General features: G+C 45.2%; 2 protein-coding genes across 7 annotated transcripts in view; one reads left to right on the forward strand and one right to left on the reverse strand.

Annotated features, from left to right (window-relative positions):
* The window catches only part of raph1b (Ras association (RalGDS/AF-6) and pleckstrin homology domains 1b), a 38,594-nt gene extending 31,661 nt beyond the window's left edge, over nucleotides 1–6,933 (reverse strand). For 4 of the 6 annotated variants that reach the window (XM_071464173.1, XM_071464172.1, XM_071464171.1 and 1 more), the window contains exon 1: nucleotides 6,649–6,932. The gene's annotated coding sequence lies outside the window, so the exon portion shown is untranslated. Of the gene's footprint in view, nucleotides 1–6,648 lie in introns of all 6 variants that reach the window. The other 2 variants (XM_071464168.1, XM_071464169.1) reach the window with 2 other exon arrangements.
* Nucleotides 6,934–8,609: 1,676 nt separating this feature from the next.
* On the forward strand, nucleotides 8,610–11,629 carry LOC139609465 (T-cell-specific surface glycoprotein CD28). The gene is made up of 4 exons (XM_071464091.1): nucleotides 8,610–8,941; nucleotides 10,073–10,396; nucleotides 10,489–10,619; nucleotides 11,283–11,629. The coding sequence occupies exons 1-4, from the start codon at nucleotides 8,857–8,859 to the stop codon at nucleotides 11,394–11,396; spliced, it is 654 nt and encodes a 217-aa protein (XP_071320192.1). The 5' UTR covers nucleotides 8,610–8,856; the 3' UTR covers nucleotides 11,397–11,629.
* Nucleotides 11,630–11,948: the final 319 nt, after the last annotated feature.

An 11,948-nucleotide genomic window follows, 5' to 3' on the forward strand; every position in this document is an offset into this window, starting at 1 on the left:
CTGCGACGGCAAGCATGGCCGCTCTCGCTCGGATTCTTCTCTTCGCTGTAGGTCAGCGCAGTTACTGTCAGAAACGCCTACATTCCTTCAGCGTCCCGAATGAACCCTGATGTAAAAAGAAAGAAAAAACGGAGCATCCTGGCAACATCAGTCTCTACAGTAAATTCAGAGCACTAGCTCGAAGCCAAGTGTTGTGAAAAAGTGGGACTTGCAGACACTGGCAGGAGGACGTGAGGAAAAAACGAAGAATGACTTCAGTGTTTCCAGGCCCGTTGTATTTCTCATGACATCAGCTGCCCTGAAACAACATTTTATTGGTTCTCATAAACCCGTCTCTCTGACACTTCTTTCCTCTCACCATTTCACATTCTTCACCCTCTTCCTCACAGGTGTTCTTCCACTTCCCAAAGCCCTCTCGGCAGCCAGCTCAGCTGCAGAGTCACCGGTGACACTGCGATGTGCGGTGAACCTTGTGGCTCTTGGCTCGGGATGCAGTGAGCAGGCGATGTGACAAGGGCAGGCTGGTTTCCACCCCCCCCCCTCTTGTTTCCCCTTCCTTGAGGTTTCACCACACGCTGAAGTACAGCCTGGATGGTGTAGCTACTTGAGCTGGGGTAACTTTCATGATTATGGGTGAGGGAGTAGTTAAAGATCTGAGGGGGGGAAAAAGTAGGCTGCAGTGCATATTTAATGGCAAAACAAGACTTTTTCAGCCCTAGTTTTTGCTGTACTGCTAGTTCGTGGCTTGAAATGAACACAGGAACACTTGAAACAGCTGGAACGTTTAAATAATGCAGAGGTTAGCCTGTTTTGGCCCTGAATATGATGCATGTAGTGTAAGAGAATCCTGCAGTTCAAGAGGATGACAACTTAAAACCCAGTGCACACTCGGGTCTGGAATCTATTTTCCGTGCGTGCCAGGATATTTGTTTGTTCCAATGATTCAGACATATGCCACTGCTTTTTTAACCACACACACAAACATGACACCCCCCAACACAATATGATGCCAACCTCCCCAAGGAGACACCAGGGAGGAACGCTGTAATCACCGTCTTTATCTGGTAGTCTTATAATGCCACTATTGTTGGTGGTACACAAAAGTGGATTAAATGGAATGTAACCCGGAGGTCGATGGTTAGACAACTGTATAAGCATAAACTCGTCTAAACAGGGGTCATCTAAACATTTAAGGCCAAGAGGCAGGCATTTCACAGTGGGGCGAGGGGAAACAGCACAGTTTCATTTGCTTCTATCTGCGTGCATGTGTGTGTGTCTTTCTCTCAAACTGCAAAAAAAAAAGGCAAACAAACACCATCAACCCTGCACACACACGTATAAACACACAGAAACGCACACTGCTGTTATGGCTTCATGAGAACCGGCTGACCTCTGATCAGAACAGAGAGGACAGAGGAACCGCGGGCGCTGGTGTTGATCCCAGGCTACAAAGCAACAGAGAACCGCCCATTTAATTGAATTCAATCAAGGACGCAAGATAGCGCATGTGAAAGCAATAAGGAGAGTAGGAAATAAATCCGCCCTCTCCTTCCATATGTAATTCTTACCCAGGACAGATCATACATCACCCTGGGTCAATACTGCATATTTCCTATACAGCAGCTACACCAGCCAAGACAGCGCATGAATGTTTCCTCTGACTTAGCACTTTGTGTGCTCTTATATCTCTCTCTCTCTTTCTCTCTCTCTCTCTCTGAAGCACTCCTGCTTGGCTTAAGCTTTCCATGCTCTGTCTCCATGTCAAAGAGCCATTATCCATGGACCGGGCTGCCCATCCACACAGACAGGCCGTCCCATCCATCAACCCGTCCCGTGACTGTTGTGGTGAATGTTCAACTGGGACTTTGCTGTGGATTACACAGAGAGAGAAACGTGATGCCATAAATCACCTCCTCCGCTCACCTCACTGATACCCGATGCGACCGCTGGAATTCGAGCTGAGAATTCCCACTGGGATGAGATTCCCCATTTCTCGACCTTGGATGTCGGGATAGGTTTCAGGGTGATTGCCCAACTGTGTGCAACTTAACTTAAAAGTTCGGTGCTCAGAAAGGGCCTCGGGGGGGGGGGGGGTTTGTGGCAGTCACAGGTGTTGATCATGCCGACTGCGTGACAGAGAGCAACAGTCATGACAGTGTGCTCCACAACACCCCCTCCCTGTTTCCTGTCCTGTGCACTGTGAGGTTAACAAAGACCCCTGACAACAGTGAATGAAACAGACCAACTATAATACAGTAGAGGAGGAGGGAGGGGAGGAGGGATGGGGGGGGGGGGTCCTCACCAACAGCCCAGCAGTGAGAATCAGCCAGCTGCCTTTGTCAAAGTCACACTGATTAATGGCCGCCTGAGCTGCTTAAACAAACTGTACAGTGGAAGAGGGAGCAGGCGAAAGGGACAATTAATGAACAAACACTACAACAGGTTGGATATGTATCATAGCAGGTCAGGTAAAATGTGGTGTGGAGATAAAGAGTGACGGACAGGTGGAGCGATACCATATCGGTGACATCTGTGAGGGACAAATCTGCCCTTCAAAACAAGAGCGGATAACATCCAGTTTTAGTTTCTATCTGATTCAAAGAGTAAGGACCCACATTTTTTTCTACAGGTGCCTACCCTCTACTCATACAGGGAGAAATCCATCATAAAAGAAGGACAGGTATCAGTTTCTTTAAAGGCAGTGGGCTCAATAGACCAGAATGCAATGCAGCTGCAGCAAGAGTAATTGGGGCTGCAATTATCAGTTTTTCTCTACTCTGAAACTCTCACCCGCTCTTCTACCTCACAGCTGGCTGCAACAGGTGCAGACCCAACCTCTGGTGCTTGCTGAAAGGAAAACTGGGAAATGTAGGAAGGTAGACGAGGCTGTTAAAAGGAACATTACAACAATTCATCGTAAAAAATAACAGTGGACTTTTCCTTTAAGAGTCTAAATCCCACCAGGACTGACCCGTGCTAAAAATGCAGACGCTCGTCACACTGCGAAGCACTGCAGGAGAAAGCGTTCACCCAATGGCACAGTTAGAAGATCCGATGGTAGGTCAATCCTCGCCGTTTGTATCTTTACTTGTCTTTATATAGCAGGGTGTGTGTGTGTGTGTGTGTGTGTGTGTGTGTGCATCTGTGCGCTTGAGTGCACCTGCTGAACGAGGACCCAGATCATGTATTGCCCTGAAAGGAGAGGAGGATGCCCTCCTTCTGCCTACTCCAATCAGCAGTGCAGCCACAGAGTAGATGCCTCCCTGCCCATACATCGGTTCAGTGCCACCTTCACAGGGGTGCGTGTTTATTACCGAAACAAAGTGAAAGCATGCGCAGCTTCCACCTTGTCGTAGAACACAAATCAATCATCGCATAAGAAAGGGCTGCAAGTGGATCCCAAACAATTGATTTCCTGTCACAGAGGGCACTGATGTAAGTTTCTACGTGTGCATGAAAAGGCCAACAGGAAGAGCAGCCCGCTATCTGGAGAAGTGGAGGTTTCAGAGGCCACAGGCGGGCTGGTTAGCCATTTGTCTTTGTTTCCAAATGGCAGGGGCAGCTGCCACCAAAGGTCAGCAAAATGTTACCAGAACAAGGCGCTATACAGGCCGGGACCACGTGTCGGTGACAAGAGGAGGGACACACCCAAGTGGAATGACACATAGCCACTTTCTCTCTTGCCTTCACTCACACACACACCCATAGCATGGCATCTTGTCTGGCAACATGGAGCTGAGCCCTGCTGCAGCTGGTGGCATTTACATTCTCCAGTCCCTGAAGCCAACCCAGGCCAAGGTGCCTCCTATCAGGGAGGAAATATCAGGTTTCCTTCTCCCCTCCGGCTCTCCGTCAGTGTGTGTTGAAGGCTGCGTTTGAAGTGCCATCCTCCCCCTTGCTCTCGCTTTACCCACCTACACCCACGGCTGTAAGACAACCTGGGTTACCTTACACCAACCACCACCGCCGCCGCCGCCCCCAGCCTCTCATCTTTGGAGCTTTTGTGCAGTTTAATCTTATTATGCCCATGGACATGGGTGGATGGATGGGCCGAGGTCAGACATAGCCCTTGCAACTCGCACAGCAGAGCCCGTAAAAATGCTGACAGACGGACACACCAGCTCGCAGGAGATGCTAACACACACACACACACACACAAACCAAGAATAGCTTTTCAAATCTCTCTTCTCTAACGCACACAGTCTCTGGGGATCATTCCTCAAGACCAAAATTTCTTTGACAACTGTTTTTCTCATCTAATCAAGGAAGTCAAGTGTACAAAAAAAGGATAAAATGAGGCAGAGGGCTGGAAGGAGGAGAGCAGAAGGGTTTTTTTTTTGCCAACCTCTTTTGGCAAAAGAAGACAGAGTGGACGAATGAGAAAACCATGTTTCTGGTTATGTATTTTGAGCCGTTTCTTCTCCCCAAAAATATATCCCCTATCTCCTTGGGTTCTCTTTCCAACAAGCCTTGAGAGAGAAAGCTGACAGTGATAAATTCCTTACATGTGCTTTTGAATGGGGGCAGTGAGATGACACACTCTGTTCCAACATGTGTTTTACTTCTGTGGCGAGAAATTTAATCCATGACTGAGCTGAAAGCAGTGACTTCAGGATAATTCAACCTACTGAGTAAATGTCTTGTATGATCCTATTACACAAGGTGCTGGATTATGTTTGTCTTTATGTTCATTGCTTCTTTTTTTTTTATTTTTTAAGTTGTTTGCATCAGTGCCTTTTACAAAACATTGTTTTTAAGGTTGGTTACACATTTGAAATAAAACAGGCACTTGCTGAAAATTGTGCAAAATTGCTACAACCTGTTGGAGTTCGGCCACAGGCCTAAAATAAGTTGCCTCTAACATCAAAAACAGGGCAGATTTTTTCAAATCCTCACGTCAAATAACCAGCTGATAACTAAGCTCTTAAGAAACGCACGAATAATTGGACACAGCACAGGAAACAGAGCCACAGCACGACAATGCCCAAAAGGAACACAAACAACACAGCGCTGGGGTTTCCACATGTGCTTTGGGCATCATACATTTTCTGTCCTCTTCTTTGTCTCTGACGAAACAGAAAGTGAAATCTGACTCCAAACTCCTGCTTTTTTTCCTGCATCTGGCTGAGGGGGAGCAACCAGAAGGCCAGTAGTTATTTTCAACCCATTAACTGCACTGTAAGCGAATGGGTTGCATTGTTGCTGCACTGTCTCAATGCCCAGAATAATGTGCTTCGAGTCTAGTCCTTTGTGGATGCAAATCAAGCGTGCCTTGAGGACACAGACGGTCTATTATAATGCCACTGTGGGGGGAATAAAGGCAGGGCAAAGTGGCTTCTTAGTGGCTCCTTTTCAGCACTTTTTGTTTGTTTTGCTGCCTTCAGCCTTGAAGTGAAGAGACACAGCTAAATATCTGTCCTTGTCTGGCACTGGTGGTGAAAAAAATAACACACACACACACACACACACAGGGAATGTTTCCTGGGTCTGTATGGTAGTCAGACAGTGGCATGGCGTGCAGCTCCTCTTCAGATGACCTTTGAACCCCCCCCACCACCACCTCCACGGTCAGTGAATGGTCATTATCTTTCCAGTGCCAATGTCTGAAAAGTCTGAGGCTCCAAGCAGAGAGGGAGAAACATAGCATGACCCCAGGGGAGAAGCTTGTTCAAGTCATTTACAATCAGCTGCTTGTTTGGGAGGCTCTGGTTATTTCTGCCAGTGAAGCAGCAGCAGCAGCAGCACAGTATTAAGTGTTTAACTTTTCCACCAGGCTTCTGAACAAATGCATGTTTTTTACAGTAATCACTACTAGCTGAGGTGGATGCTGGCATTAGATTGGGGACAGCCACTGGTCAAACTGGCTGCCTGTTATCCAATCTGCTGCCGGCGGCCTCATCCAACAAAGGGGATTAAAACAGTGCTGATGAACTGCTTGTGAGGGGAGGCGGCTAATAATGAGCTGAACCCAGGCTCTCTACCATCTATTACCACTTATCTTGCGTGTTTTCCAAGACACAAAACAAGGTATTTCATGAGTGCGCCAGCAGGATATAAACACCACCGCGACAAAGGCATCGGCCATTACCAGAAGCCCATCGCCTCCTCCCGCTGAACAGGGTGGAGACTGCACATATCCCCTCTGCTGGATGCAGAGGAGGAGGATGAGGTTGAAAACAGCCCCAGCCAGGCCACAGCAGAGTCACAAGGCCGGGCTTTGCTAATAAAAACTAATAAATACATCACAACAATGGGCTCATGTTCAAATGTCACTCCCACAGAAGCTGCGGCTCTTTTCCCAGTCGGCCCAAACGCTGCACACCCTTTCTCTCCAAGAAAGGGATTGTTCAATGGCCGCATATAGGGAGGGGGGGGGGGGGCATTCAGGCATTCAACCCCCCCATTCAAACAGCCTAAACACTTTTTCTAACAAGCAACAACATACACACACACCCCTGTTTGGTGGCCCTTGTCTGTAAGAAGCACTCTCCACCATCCAGCCCGGGCTGCCAGTGTGTGGCACAATAATCTGACATCTCCCTATGATTGACATTTTCAGCCCGGGAGTATGTTTATTCTAGAAAGACCGAAAAGGCGTGAGGGAATAAAAACATGCCGGAATAGTAAAGAAAAAAAAACCCCACTTACAGTCAAATGGGATTCACAAAGAGGCTCCTCTCCTCTCCTCTCCTCCCCTGTGGTGTCCAATGGGAGCAAATATCCCCGTCCTCAGGGGAACAAGAAGCAAACTCCTTTTATGATATGTGAAATGATCTTTAAAAAGGTAAGTGGTCAAAAACCGCCGGTGGCCCTCATGTTTTCACACGCTGCCTCGTCTACATACAAGACCCTGTTCCCTTTCCCATTCTTCTCTCCCGGAGCTGATGAGGAGACACGCTGCGCGTCTCCGTCGTTTCCTGTCCAGCCCAGGATCCGGCGCTGCCTTCACGGGCCGTGGGGAATATCTTATACCAAGGCTTGAACACGGAGAGGAGGAATGACCTAGCAAAGGAGCAGTTGCGACTCGGGGAAGAGATGGATTGCGGCGTTGTCCGAGTTGACCAGCTGACACATTTTTTTTTTTTTTTTAATTTTTTTAAAGCGATTCTCTGCTGATTAATTGATGGAAACTAAAATTACGTAATCGCCTCCATCTCTTCATCCCGCCGCTTAAATGCAAAGTCATTCAGCGTTATGTGCTTTCTAACTTAGAACAGATTTTATACACTGTTGAGTCAGGGTCCTTCTCAAAACCACCTGATTGAAAAAAAAAAAGATATCTTAAAGACTGTAAATTCGAAAATATACGATTCTTGGAGGAAAAGTGAACGCAGCATCATCATCCCTCCAACTCAACATAATAATAATAATAATTGGATAAGAAAAAAAAGTTAAGGAGCCATTAAACCACACAGGGTGCCCCCCCCCCACCACCACCACCACCAGACAAAAGGGACATGTTCCAGATTAGGAGATTATTGTGCGTTATCCATATGGGCACATGGCATTACTAACCCGTCAATCCCCCTCATCCATTTCCAGGGGTACAATTACAGACAACATTTTTGGAAACGCTGTAAACCCTCCAACTTCACAATGAATCTGTAGTATTTCCTAATCCCTGCTCTGAAACCTGCATGAAACAAGGAGGCGCTGAAGAAAAGTGTAATTAACATAAGATTGTGGCTATTTTACAGTATTGTAATAGTCATAAACTGTTATCAACAGGCTGATCAAAATAAAATGCTTTGTTGCCATCTGGTGGATAAAGAAACCCATTGCACCTTCACCTTTGTGACCGTGTTGAAGACTCTAGATTTGCTCTGCTGTGTTAGGGAGGAACCTTCTCTACTAGCTGCTATTGCTGCACAGCACAATCACTGTGTTTTCTCTCCGCAAGTGTCACAACAGTAGCAGTTTCTTTTTCAGACTGACTTTGTTTCCTAGTGAGATAGTGACACTTTGGCAGCCGCACAAATGTGAGTTCAAACCAGTCCGATATCTGGCTGGCACTTGTCCTTGTGTTCAGTAAACTTTGCCACATGGTACACTGGGTCATTGCACTTTGGGTCACTCACTCCTCCCCCGGCTGTGGCTCCAAAAGTCATCTTCTCATACTGCTTAAACACGTACAGCTACACAGCAGAAAATGCACATTTTGACAAACCTCTTTATTGTCAAATGAAAATGCTTTATTAAAATTCTGATGAAGGTATTTACAGGGAAGTTACATGTGACCAGGAGCTTTAATCACATCAAATATGAAGCATATTATGCATATAATATGAAATGAGTATATGTTTAGACAATTCCATATTGTTTTACTGTACAAATTTGCTTCACAATAACTATTACAGCCCTGTGGTAGTTAAGACAGAACAAGATTCTACACCAACATGTAAAAACAGGCCCCAGAATAAGAAAAATGAACAGGGACAGAAACAGAACTGTCCAGCAATGACCTTGCGGCCTAAGCGAAGACATGACCATCGTCTTACTGTACCAACACTTAAGGAATCAAAAGGTCACAAACTCTGGGAGAGTGCGGAAACTTCAGAAGAGGAGGCGTTTTCTGTCACAGGATGTTTTCCTTCAAGAGAGTGTGTGTGAGGCTCAGTCAGCACTGCACCGTGGGAGTGCTTCAATCAAACACAAGGAGGATATGATGTGTAACAGTCAAAGAAACGCATGCATGGAACCGGGGCTGATGATATCGGAGTAACGGATCAGGTTCCTCTGCGGCACACGCTCAGTGTCGTTTGCTGGAGGAGCTTCTAGTTTTTAGGTGATGAGGGAGAGCCTCGAGGACATTATTGTGCTGGAGGCAAGTTCACACTCACGGTGCAAAAGATCAAGATGAGTGTTTGCTGGATGTTCCTCATCCTCCTGGGCTGCAAGTTATCTCGTACCACTCAGTCTGAGAGCACATGCTCCTGCAACGGTAAGTTACAGACTTGACTGCATCACGTCTACTCCACTTTAAAGTCATCCTTGTGCTCATAGTGATTAGTATCCAGGGTGTAATTGTTTCTAGAAATACTTATAGTTTGCTAGAAATTACATCTAAAATGCAACTAAGCGACTAACTTAAAAGTAAACAGTAATTTCTGTCGAACAAGAGACTTCACTGTGCAGACGTGGTTACAGTAGGACTGTTTGGTTTCCTTTGTAAACATTGAGGTTTTCACCCTGATTCTTTGTGCGTGTGTGTATCAGTGTATTTAGATAGATAAACTACAGAAGTGGTATCTCTCTGGTTAGGTTTAGGCACATAAAACATGAACATGAAAGCGTTCCTCTAAAGTTTACATTGGATATATTGTCACTTCTTGATTGTTTACCTGTTGATCAGTACCTTAGCTGACCCTCACAGGCTCATAATGCCGGCTGAATACATGTATTTCCACATTTAAATGGGAACCAGAGTCAACGAAGTAATATCAAATAACATACTTACATACAACTTTAGGACAGCTGCTGTTAAAACGCAGTGCAGAAAGCATTTATTTCAACACCACTACATGCAGCACCTAACCCCACATCACCCACACCGCAACTTTGAGTGTAGCAAACTTGAGTCAGTCAGTGGCTGAGTCAAGAATACCACTCACATGGCAAATTTCTGTTTTTTTTGTTTTTTTTTCAGGTGAAATGTGAAATGTGAGGATGGCTAAATGTGCTTAGATTGTTACTGAACAAATTCCGTGTGGGGGTGAAGTTGCTGTGAAATGACGAGTTTCAAAGCCTTAATTTCAGTTAGGGGAATTAAATGCAAGTAAATCAATCTCTATAGGAGATGTAGCTGTAAAAAAAACCAAAAAAAACGTTTCCTTTACAAAGGTGTTTGGTGTTAGTTACAGCAAAGGCACAAGCATCCTGACACGGTTTACTGCAACAACAAACACAACACTGTGCTACTCTGACTCTCTGCTTAGAGGATTGGTTTTTATTTCAGTTTTTCAATGCGTTTTTAAGCCAGAGATCTGATATTATACAGTGTGTAAGAGACACCTACAATCGGGAAATCCGAATAAAATTGCACCCTGAATAATTGTCACGTCTTTCTCTCCAGAGAAGGTGAAAACTTTCTGCAGGCCCCTGCATGTGCTGTGCCCGAATGTGACTGCTACAAAGATGATGTTTCACCTCATCAAGGACCATCAAGTGATCTCCAACGTTTCATGCCGCATTGAAAACAACACACTGGATTGTTCTTCATCACACAGCCGGGAGGGCGTGGAACTGTGCGAGGACAAACAACATAAATCCGTCAGTTTCATCTTCACCAGGGCGAACAGCAGACTCCATGGAACCTACTGGTGTGACAGCACAGTCATACTCCCTCCGCCCTTTAAAATAATACAAAATACTTTGAGGGTCCAGGTACTTGTAGAAGGTAAATATTCCTAAGAGGACCAAGCGCGTGTCTCTAAATGTGTGTGCATACAGTAAAGTACACTGAATGCTCCCTGAATCTGCTTCTTCCAGGACAAGTTTGCGATGAAAGCAGCAACACAAGTGAAAATCCAAGCCATGGATTTGTCTGGGTTTGGATTCTGGTGGTTGCATTTCTCGGCATCTACAGCATAACCGCTACCATCGTCGCCATTGCCATCTGGGTGAGATATTCCTCAAACACACGCAACTGAGGAATGCACAGAGGAGATATTTTAAAATGGCACAGCAACAGCAACAAAACTAGCAAACACTTTAGACATAGGGAAAAAAAGACCCATCCTTTGACACACTGGATAATGTTTAAGAGGGTTTGTGCAATTACAAATGTGAAATTTAATCTTTTTTTTTTTTTTTTTTACAGCTGGAGAATAGAGTAGATGTGTGGTGCTAAAAAAGAGGCACTAATGTAATGGTTTGTGCAAATGCAGTCTGTAACATTTTGGCTCTTACTGCTGGCGCCAAATGTGGGCCACAACCACTCCTAAATAATGATGTGGCAGAGGATTGAAAGATGCCTGCAAAACTGTAAAACTCATTCGGATATTTTGACTTTTTTTTTTTTTTTATTTTTTTATTTAAAATGGCAGTTTTCCACTAAGATGGTCTAAGACAGTCCTCTAAAAGCTTTCTCACCTCCCAAAGGAATTCAATTCTGTTCTGGGAAATTGTTGCATTTATTGAATTTTTCTTGGCCTGCTGGCATCAGCCTTTAGAAAATTGCAAAAATTGAGAGGACCTACTGTACGTGCTACATTATGAACCTCAGTCCTGCACGGACACGCAGTAATGCCGCTGCTCAATCCGCCCCTTGTGTGTCTCTCCAGGTCAAGCTGAGGAAGACGGACTCCCAGAGTGATTACATGAACACCAAACCCAGAGCGACGAGGGATCGCAGGAAGAAGAAAGGAGTTCAGAATCCTATACCTCGACACTTCTGATTTCTCATGCACCATCTTCACCATTTGCACATCTATACCCACTAACTTAGATATGAACAGACGGGACGTCCTTGCAAGGAGCTCACCCCGGAGAGAACATTATTGTGAGAGGAGGTTTTGTGAGAATTCGTTTTAAGTTCATGTAGCTATTGTTTTGTGTCTACACAGCAAAAGTAGCACTTCCCTTTACAGTTGTGGTTGTATAAAACAATAAAAAAAAAAAAAAAAAAAAAGACATACCCAACAGTTTTGGTTTTGCTTGTTTCCTGTTTTACTCCCTCACTGTCTCTACCTTTTACGCACACATCTCTCGTTGGAACCCCTATCTCTGTGGTCGAAACAGAAGGTGGTATCTGAATGAGGGTATTTAACCACAGATGGTTCATTCAACTTGTAAATCTCTGTGTTATCATGTGGGTCAGAGATCACTCTTTCAAAAAAAAAAAAAAAAGGCAATCATATGCCTCCGCAACCCATGGTGTCAAAAATCAAAATACCACTGACATCATATTACACTTCTTTTTCCAGTTTGCATGCTCGTATTTCTGTGAA

This window comes from Trachinotus anak, unplaced genomic scaffold, assembly GCF_046630095.1.
Source record: "Trachinotus anak isolate AG129_WGS33_773 ecotype Australia unplaced genomic scaffold, CSIRO_AGI_Tana_v1 ptg000026l, whole genome shotgun sequence".
NCBI lineage: Eukaryota > Metazoa > Chordata > Actinopteri > Carangiformes > Carangidae > Trachinotus > Trachinotus anak.

Coding starts and splice junctions, on each gene's coding strand:
- LOC139609465 (XM_071464091.1), top strand. CDS start 8,857: ATGAGTGTTTGCTGGATGTTCCTCATCCTCCTGGGCTGCAAGTTATCT. Junction 10,397..10,488: donor GGTCCAGGTACTTGTAGAAG/GTAAATATTCCT, acceptor TGCTTCTTCCAG/GACAAGTTTGCGATGAAAGC. Junction 10,620..11,282: donor TCGTCGCCATTGCCATCTGG/GTGAGATATTCC, acceptor GTGTCTCTCCAG/GTCAAGCTGAGGAAGACGGA.